At 45.0% G+C, this 18517-nt stretch overlaps 1 protein-coding gene across 3 annotated transcripts in view; it reads left to right on the forward strand.

The window, feature by feature from the left end:
• LOC310779146 (sodium/hydrogen exchanger 1-like) overlaps positions 1–13016 on the forward strand; it is a 36618-nt gene extending 23602 nt beyond the window's left edge. For 2 of the 3 annotated variants that reach the window (XM_083639643.1, XM_083639644.1), the window contains exons 15-20: positions 111–154; positions 6313–6431; positions 7278–7426; positions 7576–7673; positions 7854–8004; positions 12671–13016. In XM_083639643.1, the coding sequence (XP_083495769.1) occupies positions 111–154; positions 6313–6356 (88 nt within the window). In that variant the 3' untranslated portion in view covers positions 6357–6431; positions 7278–7426; positions 7576–7673; positions 7854–8004; positions 12671–13016. Of the gene's footprint in view, positions 1–110; positions 155–5326; positions 5418–6312; positions 6432–7277; positions 7427–7575; positions 7674–7853; positions 8005–12670 lie in introns of those variants that run through there. The other variant, XM_083639645.1, reaches the window with a different exon arrangement.
• Positions 13017–18517: the final 5501 nt, after the last annotated feature.

The following is an 18517-nucleotide window of genomic DNA, read 5'->3' on the forward strand; positions in this document are numbered from 1 at the left end:
ATTCATCCAGTGGCATTTATTAGTAATACACTTAGGAGTTTATTTCACAATCTTTATTTAGTGGTTATTTCAAAGTTAAAGTGTACATGCTGGTGTTTTCATTTCCCCAGAATGCTCCAGAGAGAGATCTTCCAACTCCTCATTTTCTCCAAAGGTAAAACCAGATAGCTTTGAAAACTATGTCAAATTCATCTCTAAAGCCCTTTAAACAATTGTCAGTGCTTGTGCAAAGTGCTTTACAGAGCAACAAAGGACATTGATAAATACATTTTAATTAATTAAATTAAATTAATTAATACATAATAGATAAATAATTGTATTACTTTCTGAAGACTGGACAATGTGTGGTGCGTTTATATTATTACATTATACTTTTATACCTCTCAAACAATTTCTGTTGCTCTGCACAGCCCAGCTTTATTTTCCAACTTTTCTCAAAAGTTTCACAATCTAGGCCGTCCAGGTAGTGTAGCGGTAGATTCCCTGCCTACCAACACGAGGGTCGCAGGTTCGCGCCCCCGGATTAGTCGGGTGTCGGGCAATGGGTCTGCGGGTGGGAAGCCAGATTAAGGGTATGTGTCCTGAAGCGGCTGGCATGTCTTGGAGGAAGCATGGTGCTAGTCTACAGCTCTCCCCAGATTGGCAGAGGGTGGAGCAGTGACCCTGGGCAGCAGAGCAGGGGGAAATTGGCCAAGTACAAATGGAGGGGAAATCTGAAAAAAGTTTCACAATCTAAGCTTTTACTCTGAAGGCAAAATCGCTCTACTTCCTGTCTCACCCTGGTTAACTCATACAGTAGGTAACTTGACGCAGCAAAATCGCACCACTTCCTGTCTAGTCCTGAGCAGGAAAGCTAACTTTTACTTGGTCCCACATGTTCTTTTGGGCATGAAGTGTCCTAAATGAGAGCATTCAACCGTGTGTGTGTGTGGGTGTGTGTGGGTGTGTTTAGGTGTGTGCGTGCGTGTGTGTGTGTGTGTGTGTGTGTGTGTAGGTGTGTGCGCGCAGTCAGAGAGCCCAGATCCAGCCCCACAATGTCCCTGGCCTTACGGATCAGTTTGTTGAGTCTGTTGGCATCCGCTGTAGTGTTAATTTTGTCGGCTATTTTTTTATTTAGTCTTAGTCTTAGTCCCGTGTTAAATGTCCTTGTTAGTCTTTGTCATATTTAGTCAACCTCATCCTGTTTTTATTTAGTCAAGTTTTAGTCGACTAAAAGTTTGAGCATTTTAGTCTCAGCTTAGTCAAATAAAACCATAAGTATATTAGTCTAGTCTTAGTCAACAAAAACTGTTCACATTTTAGTCTAGTTTTAGTCAATGAAAACTGTTGAATCTGCTGATGCGCTTCACTAGTAATGGTATTTCGAAGCAGTGTTGGCAACTCTTTCCCAGGGAAATTAATGCTGACCCTGCCCACCCGGGCCAGTGTCGGCATATTTACAGTCCCTGCTCAGCCCGCAGCTGAGGGGAGAATGGAGGGAGGCTGGCTGTGCTGTGTGGAAAGCACTCAGACCTCTCTGGATATAATGTAGACAAGCAAGTAGCTGTACATTTTGGGAACACAATGCCTCATACACATATAGATAAGACCCTTAGCTAAGACTGGGTGGATTCTGTTGTAACTACTGCAAATGTTTTTCAGACAGCTAAATGTCAGCTAGATCTATGATGCTGCAACACAGGAAACTGAACTGCTGCATTGAGGGGGGGAAACAGTCTATAATTAGTGTTAATTTTGTCGTCTATTTTTAAATTTAGTCGTAGTCTTAGTCCTGTGTCAAATGTCCTTGTTAGTTTTTATCATATTTATTCAACCTCATCGTCTTTTTGTTTAGTCAAGTTTTAGTCGACTAAAAGTTTGAGTATTTTAGTCTTGTGTTAGTCAATGAAACTAAAAGTCTGAACATTTTAGTCTCGTCTTAGTCTTGGGGAAAAAGGTAGTCGACTAACATTTTTCGTCGACGAAATTAACACTAATCCGCTGCCTTCAGCCTGCTGCCCCAGCACACAATAGCATACAGGAAGGCACTAGCCACTACCGACTCAGAACATCCTCAGCATGGTCCGGCAGACGTTGAAGGACCTCAGCCATCTCAGAAAGTAGAGACGGCTTTGCCCCTTCTTGTAGAGTGCATCAGAGTTCTTAGCCCAGTCTAGTTTATTGTCAATGTACACTCCAAGGTACTTGTAATCCTCCACTATGTCAACACTGACCCCGTCGATTGAAACAGGGGTCACCGGAGCCTTGACCCTCCTCAGGTCCACCACCAGCTCCTTTGTCTTTGACACGTTGAGCTGCAGGTGGTTCTGCTCACACCATGTGACAAAGTTGGCCACCACATCCCGATACTCATCGTCGTCGCCATCTTTGATACATCCCACTATCGCAGAGTCGTGAGAGAACTTCTGAAGGTGGCAAGACTCTGTCTGGTAGGTGAAGTCCGTGGTGTAGATGGTGAAGAAGAAGGGAGAGAAGGCCGTCCCCTGTGGTGCTCCTGTATTGCTGACCACTCTGTCTGACACACAGTTCTGCAGGCGCACATACTGTGGTCTGCCAGACAGGTAGTCCACAATCCAGACCACCAGGGGGGCATCCACCCGCATCGCCGTCAGCTTCTCACCCAGTAGAGCCGGCCTGATGGTGTTGAAAGCACTGGAGAAGTCGAAGAACATGACTCTCACAGTGCTGGCCGGGTTGTCAAGGTGGGCGTAGGCGCGGTTGGTCAGGTAGATGACAGCGTCCCCCACTCCCAGTCGGGGCTGGTAGGCGAAATGGAGGGGGTCTAGGGATGGTTTGACCATAGGCCTGAGCTGCTCCAGGACGATTTTCTCCAGGGTCTTGGCTTTTTAGGTATAGGGACGATACAGGACATTTTCCACATCACGGGGACCCTTTGGAGACTCGGGCTCTTGTTGAAGATCAGCTGTAGCACATCACAAAGCTGGGGGGCACAGGCTTTGAGCAGCATGGGGCTGACGCCATCCGGGCCAGCTGCTTTCCTAGTGTGTAGCCTCATAAGCTGATTCCTCACCTGGTCCGCTGTGATGGTCAGCGTGGGTGGGGGGGGGGCATCATCAGCTCTGAAGCCCTTTGGGGGGGGGAGGGGCGGTGTAGCCTCGTCTCTGGGTGACGGGGTATAGACAAGTTTCCTGGGCACTTCCGGTTTGCTTCCGGACTCGGCCGCGATCGTGTCTGTCGGTTCCGGTGTTTGTGAATACGGAGAAGCGTAACGTACTACCGTAGTAGCCATAGCGACCGCCGAAAAAATGCAAACTTGGGATCATTCTGCGAGTCTCCTATCTAATGAAAGAGTGTCTATCCCACACCCGTTGACACTGGACACATGGGAAGATAATATGTGTAAATGGCCGAACGTAACTACAGGCAGGATTATAGCGTATTTTGAGGAATCAATGGCGGTGGATGGCAACGCGATGAACAATCTCAAAAGCTCCGAAGCGTACCAATATCTCCACAGCAACAAAGTAGGTCGGGTATGTTGTAACGCTATGTATTTCATCAAATTACCCCCGTTGTGAATGAATATTACGGCTATTATTCCAGTGTTGTCATTAAGAGGCCGATTTCGCAGCAAGAATATTTAATTGGTCGGCACGTCGTTCTCGGTAAGGACGCTTTCGTTATTGAAACAGACAACATGCATGCACACTCCTACTGTAGCCTATCTATCTGCATTTGCAGACATTCATGAACCCATATCTTCTGGACATTGCCTTGATGAAAAAACAACGCAGCTAAAAGTAATAAGTGCGACAGTGTCAGTGCAGAGTGCAGACAGCGCACAACTTGAATCTCCAGCAATAGGCTACGCACCTTAATCTCTCCCACTCCACACCTGGCACCTGCGTCAGCTCTCCTGCACTCGTTCTCGGCTCGCATGTGGCTTTATTGGTGGTAAGCATTTTGATTCATCTCCTCATCATACGAGCGTCGGGCAACAAGCGCGAGCCATTGATTGATTGATTGATTCGCCCGAGTAGGTAAAAAGGCTTTTTACCTCCGCTAAATTGACAGCCTACGTCGGGTCTCTTTTGCTTTTGACGGCGGCAGGCACGCTTCTGTTTCTTTCCTGCCGTCTTGCTGGCCTCGGCTGAAGTAGGCTACTTGTTGCATGATCTCGATTAAAAAAAAAGGACTGGCCTAGCAAGGGATGTCTGTTTTGACATTTCGGTTTCCTCCTGTGTGTTTCCTCACAGCGGGTCCAGCGCTGGCCGGCGGGACTGATGCTGCTTGTTGTGCAGCTTTTAAACGGCGCTCTACAGTAAAGAAAGCGTCTGCTATATTTTTCTTTTTCACCAACACTCAACATACAGGGGGCGGAAAACATATGATGTAATAAGTCTCTATTTAAGTCGTAGCTTATTGGCAACATCAGGCTGCTGTGGACGCTATGTGGACTTAACCGGAAGCCGGGGACATATAAGGCTGCTATGGCGCCGCCCTAGGCCAGCGCTGGGAAACTTGTCTATAGCCTGGGGGATGAGGGGGAGGGGAAGGTGATAAGCCTGGAGGGCCATCAGCCAGAGCCGGAGGGGGGGGGGGGGGGAGGGGGGGGGGGGGGAAAGCCGTGTGGTGGTCCAAACAAATTGCTCCCAAATTATCATTACAGAATAATGAGAAATATTTTCACTCAACACTACAGTATGTAATCAACACAACAATGAAAGACACAGCCTGTGCTACATGCTGGATGTAATCAACACAACAACGTAAGACAAAGATAACAGTCAATGAAAGACACAGCCTGTGCTACATGCTGGATGTCTGCAGAGTCCCCTGGTCTGATCCATGTCCCTGTTTGTCCTTGGCCAGCTCCTGCCTTGATTCCTAGCTGTGCACTTCTGCAGACAACATCTCCCTCTGCCTGGACCACGCACAGTCTGAGCAGCATGTCTTCATCGGACTTCTCCAACTGTCTGGAGTTGATGGGCCACGACCCCTTCCTTACACCCTCCATAAAGTCACTGATGGACAGGGGAGGTGTTGTTGGTGCTGTGTTCCTTGACTTGAGAAAGGCATTTGATACAGTTAACCATAAGGTACTCCTTGCTAAATTGTCCACATTCAACTTCTCCCACAATGCTCTCAAGTGGATTGAGTCATATTTGAATAACCGAATTCAATGTGTGAAGGTCCACAACCATCAATCAACTGCTCTTAACTCCCATACCGGTGTTCCACAAGGTTCTGTGCTGGGTCCACTTCTGTTTGCTTTGTACGTTAATGATCTGCCCTCTGTGTGCCCCGACGTCGACATTCAGTTATATGCCGACGACACAGTGATATATGCCCATGGCAGCACAAACCAACAGGCTGCAGCTAAACTCACTAAGGCACTGGGCCACATCACAGCTTGGCTAAATCAATCATGCCTTCAACTCAACACATCTAAAACGGTCAGTATGTTTTTCTCTAAACGGCCAAGTAACACTCCAAAACCAGACATAATGATATCAGGAAAGAAACTACAAGTTGTCTCTGAGTTTAAATATCTGGGTATCATTATTGACTCGCAGTTATCCTTCAAATCTCATGTTAAGAAAACATGTCACAGGGTTAAGTTTGGCTTATCTAACTTCAGATTCATTAGAAATTCAATGACCACCGACTCAGCCAAGTTATATATGAACGCCATGATAATGTCCCACCTCACTTATAACAAGTTTCGCACAAGCCAATAAAACCACTCTGAAACCACTTGAAACATTATACAAGCAGACTCTCAAAATTTTGGACCGGAAGTTAAACACTTATCACTACTGCCCCATCTTAAAAAAGTACAACCTCTTGAGTTGGGATAGTTTAGTCAGATATGCCAATCTTTGCCTTGTGTACAAAATTCTACATAACACTGCTCCCCCTCCGCTCCGATCATTCATCACACAGAGGTCAGATACTAACCGGGCAACCAGAGGTGCAACTCGAGGTGACTGTGTTGTTCCGAGCAGAAAAAGTGCCTTCAGCCACTTTGTATTTTCAGTTAAGGCAACGCAGGAATGGAACAAAGTACCAGTGCATATAAGAGAGCTTGCTACTTACCGTTCCTTTACAGGACACCTGAAACTATGGCTCACAAATAACCAGTCATGTGCACATTAACAATAACTACTTCTCCCAGCATTCAGTCTCTAGTGTCTTATGTGTTTTTTATTGGTGTGTCTGTTTTAGATGTGTCCTGCTATGCTTATGTGTTTTTATTTTGTCTGCATGGCATTGTATTAATCAGCCCTTTATGTTTTTATTGTCTTCTTATTTTTGTAACACATGCATTTTAATTGATTTGAATTTTAGGCTGCCTTTTCAACATCTGGCCAGGGACAGCAGATGGAAACTAGCCGTCCAGGCTAACTCTGGCTCACTTACAGTCTCACTGTTGATTGGTGTGCATTGTCCCTGAGAAATAAACTACGGTAATAAAATAAAAATAAAATAAAAATAAAAAATTTGTAAACAGCCTCTCAGAGCCAATCAGGACTCTGCTATTTCACATATCTCCACATTGGTCCCGCCTACATTAAGTTAACCCTTTACTGGCTGTTTTTGAGACCCTTTTGATGAGAATTGATCATTTCTATTGTGTGAAAAAAATATATCTTCAGCGGTATTAATCGACTAGTCAACTATTATTTGGAAGTAGTCGATGACTACTAAAATTCAGTAGTCGTGAATACCCTAGTGTATGTGTATATATATCTATTATTATTATACTATTATATTGTATATTATTATACTATAATATTATTATCTATTTACTAGTATAATATTATTATACTAGTATTATATATAAATACTGCTGGTTTAAAAATGGGCTGTACATTCACAAAAAGATCTATATATAGTGTGTATATATGTATATACTGTATGTGTGTGTGTATATATATATATATATATATACACACACACACTATATGTACTGTATGTGTGTGTGTGTAGATATATGAGGACCGCTTTTATGACTGTTGAAGCATTTTCTGAAAATCTCATAAAAAAACGCATTTACACTGTATGCTTCATTTACACTGTAGCTTCATTTACACTGTAGCCTACGCTTCTGTACTGAAAATCATAAAAGTCATAAACTTTTGTTAACCACAGACCTTATTTCAAGCATTCAACCAAAATCCTCACACATAAATCCCATTGACTTTTACACATAAGAGGCGGAAGTGTTAACATCCAGGTCCGGACTCATTCCTGTGGTACTTCTGTCCCCTTTACTTACTGTGTGACCTGCTGTCTCCCCCTGGTGGCTGCAGTAAGGCTGTGCTGTGGCTGGGTCAGCTGAGGCTGTCCTGCTCACCAGACCAGTTGCTGGCTCTCGTCGACCTTCTGCAACACAGTCTTGCATTTGGACCCACAGGTAACTGGAAGACTGATGTCTTCATTGAGATTGGAGTTCTGGCAGGTAAGACACATCCACTCTCCTCATGTTGAGCACCCTGATATGAACAATCCTCTCTGTGATCATCTGCTAAATGTGATTTTTCACTCAGTTATGTTGGTGGCTGTTTAGCTCTGGGAGCATTGATGCTACTTCACTTTCTCGTTGTGCAGCTGGTCTTCCAGATATGTCCATGTCAGCTTTGGTGAGGGACCAAATTGAAGGAATCACACCTCTGGCTATCTCAATGATACCACCTGAGCAGTTTAGTGTAAGTCTTAAATGACTATTATTACTAGTTTACTGTACACTGACCTGACTTCCACAAAACAAGTCTATGGAGTTCTATTCAGCTTTTGTTCTGGGACCAGAAATGTCTTGTTATCTATGTTGGTGTGTTCATCTTGACAATTCGTGCCTCCCCTCATTTGGCTCATGTCACCTTCTGCAGGTGGTGTTTAACCCGAACCAGATCAGCATGTTCTCCTATGAGCAGGCTGTGGCAGTAACAGCTGAACAGGAAGCAGCCCTGTCAGGTAACCAGTGGAAAGCCCTGGGTATTGTGCTGTCACCCTGGGAGGACAGGCCTGCCGACTTCAGAGGTAAACCACTGCAACTTGGATCATTAAAAAAATAAATTAAAAAGCCCGTTGATAAATTAGAAACATGTACTTAAAGGCCCATTCCGTTGGTTCTGGCGAGAAATAAATGTGCACAAAGTGTTTATTATTGGCACTGAGTGAATGCGCCTTGACGTCACTTAAAAATGGCGACCAGGGGCGTTTCTCTCCGACCAGCCGTTCAGAAGATACATGGAAAACCGCAGTTTCGAAGTGGATAGCATCTCCCGCCACAGCTAGAGGATGTGACGTCTCGCGCGTTCACGTCGAGCTTGTCTCTTGTCTAGACGCTAACAGGAAATGGCTGAAGTAGCAGCCCTATGTTCCCACATTTCTTAGATTTTTTTTTCTTCCAAAATAAGGCCCTGTGTTCCCACATTTCCCAACAATAGTCTTGTTGCACAACCACACCAGTCTCAAAGTTTTGTGTGCCTTTGATCATGCAAGAATACACATGATCATGAAAAAATACACAATATGACTAGCACTAGTTAGCAATTCATCCATATCATATATCCATCCATATCATATTGGGACGGCTTTAGCTCAGGAGGTAGAGCGGGTCGGCCAATGACGCAAGGGTTGGCGGTTCGATCCCCGCTCCCTCCCAGCTGCTGTCGTTGTGTCCCTGGGCAAGACACTTAACCCTCCTTGCTCCCGATGGTGTGTAGGCACCCTGCGTGGCAGCCTGCCGCCATCGGTGTATGAATGGGTGAATGTAGACTATCTACTCATTGTAAAGCGCTTTGGATAAAAGCGCTATATAAATGCGGGCCATTTACCATTTACCATTATATCAGATTTGGCCCCAGCCCCCTAAACTACAAGAAGTGGTTTGCACTAGTTCTCATAATGTTCCCACGTTTACTAAGATTTACTTACTCTTTGTCTGTGTGCATTTTAATTTTTAATTTTATTTTATTGTATTAATGAAGAATCAAAAAGGCATTCACAATCCAACTTACACAATGCATCACTACGAATGACTGAGTAAGGTCAAAGAGACAAAAAACCACAAAAAATAACAAAACACAATGTGATCTAAACGTTTCGATGCAGAATGTTCCAATTTGCACCAAATTTGGTGAAGGCGTGTTGCGTGGAACACTTTTTTGTTGATCACGATCCGTCCATAGTTGTTTCTATTGCGACAGTTTGAAAAACCAAATGCACAATTTCGTAAATACTACAGCACGGATTTTCACGATATTTGGTGGAGAGGTGTAGTTCCGACGACCCCCTTATATTTTGATCGTAATTCGCGGCCATGCCCCATTGGTGCTGAGTGGTCCACAGTGTTTGCTCAGATGGCTGCTATTCATGGAAGCTTGATCCCTGGAAACCGTGGAGGAAAGGTTTTAGTTGTTCAGAATTTCTGTTTCCACCGTCATGAAACGAGAGGAGAAAAGATCCATTGGCGTTGCTGGCGCCAGAAATATAAATCTTGAAATAGTCTTCAAAGGACAGCACTTGCAGATTGCCTGTTCCTGGCACAAAAATGTTGAGTGAACTGCATAAATAGTGCAATAAAGGTTGAGTTAACTGCATAAATAGTGCAATATTTTTATTTATTTAAATAAATAAAAAATTAATCTTATTTTGATTGTTTGCTAGTAGCCCTGGCTTGTGGACATGTGCTGTTCTCTGGCATAATTTTGACACGTCCTTTGCTAAACTTAGCTCCTTAAGGCCAAAATACACCGAACATGTATGTCGCACAAAAAAACGCGCCGCGCCTTTTAGATTCAATTATATTTAATGTAAAGTCTCACACCGGCCGTGGCTTGTCAGCATGCAACGCGCAGCACACGCGCTGCTCTATTTTACGCCACTGTTCTATTTTCAACGCGTTGCTGCTCTATAAAATAGTCAAGAAAGGGCTGTGGGAACATAGGGCTGTGGGAACATAGGCACGCTCCCCTTGATGCTAACTAATAGATTTAGCTATATTTATAGAAATTACCACCAGCCCCACTAATAACGTTACTGTCTTGTGTTGATAATGAATGAATCTAACAGTCGGAAATATGCCTAACGTTAGCCTACTGTCTGTTATGCTTACGGTACATTGTTTGACGGTACCGTACACACAGGGGGAGCAGGCTATTTCCTGGCTTGTGCAAACATGAGTATCCACTTCCCGCAGCCAGCAGGCTCTGACTGCAGTGGGACTGCACATACTAGTAGCATTAGCTTGATGCTAATCGCGGCTAACTAATATTCATTTACATTTATAGAAATTACCACCAGCCCCACTAATAACGTTACCGTCTTGTGTGGATAATGAATTTAACAGTCCTAAATATGCCTAACGTTACTGTTATGCTTATGAAACATTGTTTGATTGTTCAGTTTGGTCAACTCCAGGCATTACCATACATACAGGGGGAGCAGGCTATTTCCTGGCTTTTGCTAACATGAGTATCGACTTGCCCGCAGTCAACGCAAGCCAAAACACGACCAAACATGCCACAATAACGTCCCCTAATTCATCCAGAATCCTTCCTGGGCATCTCGAGGCTGATCTGACCGATAAATTGTCCAGGTTGCCGTTTTCAAGTGACTTTTATGAGTTAACGTTACAAAGCAACGAACAGCTCTGCTGTTGCCAGGCAACTGCTTGTGCGCGTGCGAGTATGGTGCCCGCGCGTCAGCTCGTTCACACGCTGCCTGCAGTTACACTAACGGCCACCGGCGTCAGTAATAGTGAGTTTTGACGGATTGGGCCTTTAAGTTCACAAAAATCACATCATTTGTATGATCTTGGGACAATCCACCAAAATGGGTAAACATGAACAAACCTCTCTCAAAGCTCAAAACATTCACTTAAATCGCATGATTTGACAGTGGCTTTTCTTTATTTGTAAGACGTTTATTTAAACTCTGTTAGGGAAATGTTCTTTGATTTTTCGAGCGCCTTCATTACATTACATTACATTACGTCATTTGGCAGACGCTTTTATCCAAAGCGACTTACAATAACACATTTTTTGTCAGCAATAGAGCAATCAACTATGGAGCACAGTCTATGACAACTACAACTTCTGAAGGAACAGTGGTACAAGTTTAGGTTAGTGGTACAAGGTTGGTTAGTTTTTTTTTTTTTTTAAGAAAGAGAGAGAACGAAGTTAGATCAAGAAGGGCCCAGATGGAGCCTGAACAACACTATCCAGCCACACATTCTAGCAAATAAACTGATTCAATATAAATTGCATAATTCAACCATCGCCTGGTGCATGAGATATCTTGTGCCTCGACCTCAGTTTGTTAGGCTGGACGACACTGTATCAGATATCATCTGGACAAAAACTGGAGCCCCTCAAGGAACAGTTTTAGCTCCTTTTTTCTTTATTCTTTATACTGCGGACTGCAGACATAGTGAGGCCATGTGTCATATGCAGAAATTCTCTGATGACACTGCTCTTATTGGTCTCATCAACAAAGGTGACGATCGGGCCTATAAAAAGGAGATTGATTTATTTGTTTCCTGGTGCGATGACAATTTTTTACTGCTCAATGTTGAAAAGACCAAAGAGCTAGTTATTGATTTTGGGAGGAAGAAGGCAGAAGTCTCCCCTGTCATTATTAAAGGGCTGGAGGTAGAAATAGTCCAGTCTTATAAGTATCTCTGTGTCCACCTGGACAGTAAGCTGGACTGGAAGAAGAACACAGATTCTGTGTTCAAGAAGGCCCAGTCTGGACTTTTCCACTTGAGGAAGCTTAGATCATTTGACATCAGCAGGTCACTTCTTCATGTGTTCTACCAAGGTATCCTAGCTAGTGTCTGCTGTGCTCTGCTGGGGGGGCAGCCTCACTGTCATGGACAAAAATAGGATAAACAAAATGATTAAAAAGGCAGGCTCAGTGATTGGCCTTCCCCCTGATTCTTTGGAGATGATTATAGCCAAGATAACAAGGAGAAAATTGAATTCTATTCTTTCTTATGAAGGCCATCCTTTGTTTAATGTATTTAATGCCCTGCGCAGTTCGTTTAGTAATAGGCTTTTGATGCCTCGGTGCTCTACTGAGCGATTTAGAAGATCTTTTGTTCCTGCTTCTGTAAAATTCTTTAATGAACACTGCTAGCCTTGCTTTGTGAGGCTCTCTCTCTCTCCACTGTATTATTGTTATTGTGCTGTATGTTACTGTTTCTTGTTTGTATCTGTTCTCGCTCTGGTGGCAAACCATGTTTCCCCTCGGGGATTAAGAATAAACACCATACCATACCAAAAGAGGCCTGAAACACAACATGTAGCTAACAGCTCTGAACACATGTAGCTAACAGCTCTGAAACACAACATGTAGCTAACAAACATGTAGCTAACAGCTCTGAAACACAACATGTAGCTAACAGCTCTGAAACACAACATGTAGCTAACAGCTCTGAAACACAACATGTAGCTAACAGCTCTGAAACACAACATGTACCCAGAATTGCTGGAATCAGGTGTTGCCACACTTACAAAGCAGCTCCTCCCATTCAGTCTTAATGGAGCAACAGAAACTAAGTGTGACGGCATCATCTAAACTGGAACTCTGTTTACTTTGCCTTTTGTTTGTGACACGCCCAAATACAGTGTGACCAATGGGCATTCTATTTTCCAGTTCTATTGGTTTGACCCGTGTGTGTGTGTGTGTGTGTGTGTAGGGAGAGACTCATCGGGGCTGGCACTGAGCCCCAGTCCTCTGTGTCTCATGCTGATGCTGCTGCCCTGCCCCCATCCACCCTGGCTCATGACCTCACTCACCCCTGGCAGACGACCTCACTCACCCCTGGCAGATGACCTCGCTCACCCCTGGCAGACGACCTCGCTCACCCCTGGCAGATGACCTCGCTCACCCCTGGCAGATGACCTCGCTCACCCCTGGCAGACGACCTCACTCACCCCTGGCAGACGACCTCACTCACCCCTGGCAGACGACCTCGCTCACCCCTGGCAGACGACCTCGCTCACCCCTGGCAGATGACCTCGCTCACCCCTGGCTCATGACCTCGCTCAGATGACCTCGCTCACCCCTGGCTCATGACCTCACTCACCCCTGGCAGATGACCTCACTCACCCCTGGCTCATGACCTCACTCACCCCTGGCAGATGACCTCACTCACCCCTGGCAGATGACCTCACTCACCCCTGGCAGATGACCTCACTCACCCCTGGCAGATGACCTCGCTCACCCCTGGCAGACGACCTCACTCACCCCTGGCAGATGACCTCGCTCACCCCTGGCAGACGACCTCACTCACCCCTGGCAGACGACCTCGCTCACCCCTGGCAGACGACCTCACTCACCCCTGGCAGACGACCTCACTCACCCCTGGCAGACGACCTCGCTCACCCCTGGCAGACGACCTCGCTCACCCCTGGCAGACGACCTCACTCACCCCTGGCTCACGACCTTGTTTAACCCTGGCAGACGAGCTCACTCCTGCTCCAGCAGGAGAAACCTCTTCCACCGTGAAGATGATCTCATCTGTCTGTGCAATACGGTATCTCTCTGAAATGAGCAGCACTTCACCATTTCTGTTTGCTTATGAGTTTTGTCATTTATTTGTGTAACTATCTCTTTGACATATCAGCAAACCGCACTGAAGAAACCAAAGGAATATTATGTAATTTAAGAGATTAAAAAATATAGATTTGCACAGTATATCATATAAACACCCACTGTAGAATGAGTATCCTTACACATGAACCTGAATGAAACCCAGCTGTACCGATGTAGCCTTCTCAGGGATGCAATGCCATACCCAGAACAGCAACTAAAATACTTTAAAGATTTAAAAAGAGTTATTATGAGCAACTCCTTATGCAATACTATGTTGTGCGAACCTGAAAAATCTATTTTTTTAGAAATGACAAAACGTCTGCTATAACATAGCTATAACATTTGGTACATTTATATCTATCCTAAATTATCTTGTTTAAGTAGCCTTCATAAAGCTTAATAACAACTGATTCACTTGGACTTGTCTATTCATAGTATTCCCATGATGTCACATGCATTTCCGACCAATATGGCACTTTACACTACACACAGCTCATTGGCTGTGTGGTTAATCACCTGTTAATTGATTACAAGCAGACCAAGATGTCTGTGTGGTGATGTCACAGAATACTATCAATAAACCACTGGTCTACTTGTTGCTGTGAGTTTTGTATTGTTGTGCTAACATTCTGGTATGATAAACATGGACCTGGAACCATTCTGCCTATGTTTGAATCTGGTTTTCTATTTTGACACCCGCCCCCCCTTCCTATCAATTGGGTTAGGGTATGGTCAGGGTTAAGAAAACCCTCATCTTAACCACATCTATTTTACTTGTTGCATGTGCTGTGTGTTTGAGCTAGGCTGTAGTCCAGTGGTGAAAGACCATGCCTTCCAAGCCAAAGGTTTGTGGTTTGAATCCCTTTGTCCTAACATTCTGGTATGATAAACATGCACCTGGAACCATTCTGCCTATGTTTGAATCTGGTTTTCTATTTTGACACTTATGAGCACTCAGTGCAGACTCAGAGTAGTTAACTGTTTCTTTAATGATTAATACATGTCAGTTTGTGAATATATTAGTTAATCATTAGATAGTTGCTGATTAGTCGGTCAATTCCAGAATAGAGTGGTTAATGATGAGTATATAATATTAATAATTGAAAACAAAATATAAAAAAAAAGATATATACTGTAGGTTGTTTGACCAAGAATCGAACCCCAGTCATCAGATTGGTAGGTAAGCACCTTATCCATTAAGCCATGAGCCCAAGCACCACAATCAGCCAGGGATGCAAACTCATGTAAGGTGAAATAAGAGACACCGGGGGTGTTGCACCAAATTGTTTGCAGTAATAATTTGGTGCAACCCCCCTATCAATTGGGTTAGGGTATGGTCGTGGTTAAGAAAACCCTCATCTTAACCACATCTATTTTACTTGCTGCATGTTCTGTGTGTTTGAGCTGGGCTGTAGTCCAGTGGTGAAAGACCATGCCTTCCAACCCAAAGGTTTGTGGTTTGAATCCCGGTACGGACACTTAAACCTTTTCAAGTCTTTCATTGGGAAAGCCATAACAAAACTGCCTAGAGATCTATTGTAAGTTACCTAGGCTGATGGTCTAGGGGTTAAGGCGGTGATCCTTAACAACCCCGGTGCAGGTTCGATTCCTGCAGGGGATTTGAAGTCGTCCCCCCCTCCCCCCCCCCCATCCCCTGCCTCCCTCCCCCATCCCATCCCCCCCTCCCTCCCCCGCCATATCCCGGCCACCCTCCCCCATCCCCCCACCCCTCCCCCTCATCCCACCCCCTCCCTCCCCCCCTGCCATATCCCGGCCCCCCTCCCCCCCTCCCCCCCCCCCTCCTCCCACCCCTCCCCCCTCACCCTGCCCTCCTCCCCATCCCATCCCCCCCTCCCTCCTCTGCCATCTCCCGGCCTCCTTCCTTCACTGTGTTCTCACTCAACCACTCTCACCATCTCTGCAGGGACTGTGCCTGCTCCCCTCTCTCCTCTGCAGGCTCAGTCCCTGCGGAGATGGTAGAGTGGTTGAGTGCGAACAGGGTGAGAGGAAGGAAGCTGGGAGATACATAGATAGATGGCAGAGGAGGGGATTTTGTTGGAGACGGGAGGAGGAGAGGAGGAGATGGGGGGGAGAGGAGGAGATGGGGGGGGGGGGGGGGGAAATGGTGGTGGGGACAGGTTGGAGGGGGGAGACAGGAGGGAGAGAAGGGAGGAGGTTGGGGGGAGGTGCCTCTCTTGCTATTCTCTACGCAGGTGCAACCTCATTGTCTTTGTCCTCTCCTGTCTATCCTATCCCTACCTCCTGCCTGCCTCCTCCCTCCTGCCTCTCTCCTGCCTCCTCTCTAGCTCCCTACCTCCTGTCTGTCCGCTCTCCCTCCTGTCCTCTCCTGCCTCCTCTCTCTAGCTCCCTACCTCCTGTCTGTCCTCTCCTGCCTCCTCTCTCTAGCCTCCCTCCTGCCTCTGTCCTCTCTCTAGCCTCCCTACCTCCTCTCCCTCCCCTCCTCTGCCATCTATCTCCCCGCCTCCTTCCTCTCACCCTGTTCACTCTACCATCTCTGCAGGGATTGCGCCTGCAGAGGAGAGGTCCTCCGCCTTAACCCCTACAGCCTGGGTAACTTACAATGGATCTCTAGGCAGTTTTGTTATGGCTTTCCCCACTAAGGTTTTATTGTACTTTATAAATTCAACAGATCACTATTCAAAACTTGACAAGACAAAACTGAACTAAACCAGTAGGCTAAGCCCCTGCAAATGGGTCAAGTTACAGTATGTAGGCAGCAGTCCTGGTGCCTTCCCCTGTCAGAAGCAGGGACATGAATCCCCCATTGAAGGATGCAGCCCCTCCTATGCAGAGACAAACATAATTAGTTTTCAATTAACCACACAATACAACAAGAGTCCCCTTCAACACAACTATTATTACATTGACTTTCCCATACATCAAACCTAATCATTTATAATGACTCCAAGTAGTTTAACCCCTCAAAAATTGGTTTTACAGATTTTCACAATTGTTTAAACACATTAGACACAATGTGCACAACCTGAAACTGAACATGCAAAGGCATAATTCTACTGATAAAGCATTCATATAGTGTTTTCCATTCTGCACACCAGTGTTCAATGGGTGCTTAGAAATGTCTACTCATATGATGTATGTGTTTGTCATTTGAAAAGAAAATACCATTTAGTGAACAGTTAACACCGTTTTGAGGGCAAAGTGTGCTTTTGCAAGAGAAGTGTAGGATTTAGCATTTTGTGTGTGAGTTTTGAGATGGGTAGTGAGGTAGTCTATCAGGAAATGTGTTTAAGCAATTGTGAAAAACTGTAATCAATTAACCCCCCCCCCCCTACTCAACCACACTTGGCATGTTCCACTGCTCCCCGTCTACAAGTGAGGTTGGACCATGGGTTGGACCCATCTGCCTCCGTTTCGCCTCCTCAGTCCAGACCAGGACACTGAGAACTGAGAAGAGGTGAGAAAACACACGTTTTGCACAATGTTTCCCAATAAAGTCATTAGCTAATAAAATGTCTCTGTGTTGTTATTTAAATAGTTGATGATAATGAGTTGATAGTTGATGATAATGTATGAATGCTACTCTTGAAGATGACAATTTTGACATTTTATCATTGTGTACGTTTAACACAGAGGTTCTCAAATGTTTTTCAGCCAAGGAGCCCTTACAAGATAGAAAATATACCTCATTCTGATTTGTGATTTTGGGCTAAGCTTAATTGTTTCCACGGTAACGTGCTTGACTTTTAAATTGATAGGTTTGTTAGATTAGAATGTAATCCATGAACCATTTTAGATTTAAAGCATACAATATTTTCGTGGAGGCCAGGGGGCCACGGACCGCTGGGGGTCCCCGGACCTCCATTTGAGAACCAATGGTTTAACAGAGCGATCACTCACAGGTAGGTAGAAGAGATCTTCCATGTGCTGGTGGGAGCTATTTGCATGGCGGTCAGGACTATCACTGGAACATGTCAAATCTGGCTTGATGAAGCACTAAGGGGGAGTAAAAGGATCAAAGGATTTGATTGACATACAGCCACTGGACAGCAGGCTTTGAAGTTTGCTATTTCAGCTATGAATTGCAGTACATCTATAAATAGCAGAGCATGTGATGGCATTCTACCAGCGGCTCAAAGTGGTGGAAGCGGAGTCGTCTTACCAGGATGAAAACAGCCAGGATGACGATGACCGCGGTGGTGATGGTGGCCAGAGGGAGGCGCACACACGGGCGCTTCACCACCTTGATTACTGCAGACACAGCTGGCAGCTCGACAGCTTCTCTGGAAACAGCCGCTGTGATCGTGTGTATTTTTATGCCCAATATTCCCTACTGAAATGTCATAATTTGTAACTGTGACTCTCAAAATACGATCAAGCTCGTGTCTAGTCCATCCAACCCTGCCACAACAACACAGAACGTCTTTGCACAGAAACATCAAACAAGAAGTCCCAAACTGAATGGGAGCAGCTCACCTGCTATCAGGCCGGGGCGTTGACAGCTATAGACGGTCTCTTTCGTGGACAGCTCAGTCGGTGGTCTGGAGGCCAGATACAAACAGCCTCAGCTCATAAGACGCTTCTTAAAACAAAAGTCACACACACACACTAACACCCACCCGTGAGAACGGAGGGAAAACTACTAGGGAACAGGGGCTCCAGAGAATCAATCATATATCACCCTGCAACACTAACCAATAAATACAAACTTGAAGAGAAAGTAAAACTCAACACATAGTTTATTGGCATCACACATCAAACTTTTTTTCTTTCATATAAAGAGGGAATGTATCAAGTATAGACTATGAAAGTGCAAATAGCATTTCAAGGATTACCGTAGTTGTTTTACAATAGAAAATCTCAATGCATTACAAAATATGTTTGCCATTTAAAAATAAATCACCTTGACATTGGAAGTGAAATACAAAGGAAAATCCAAATCCCATTTAGATTTGTACCCATTTCTGTT

Source organism: Poromitra crassiceps (genome assembly GCF_964638095.1).
Source record: "Poromitra crassiceps genome assembly, chromosome: 7".
Classification (NCBI taxonomy): domain Eukaryota; kingdom Metazoa; phylum Chordata; class Actinopteri; order Beryciformes; family Melamphaidae; genus Poromitra; species Poromitra crassiceps.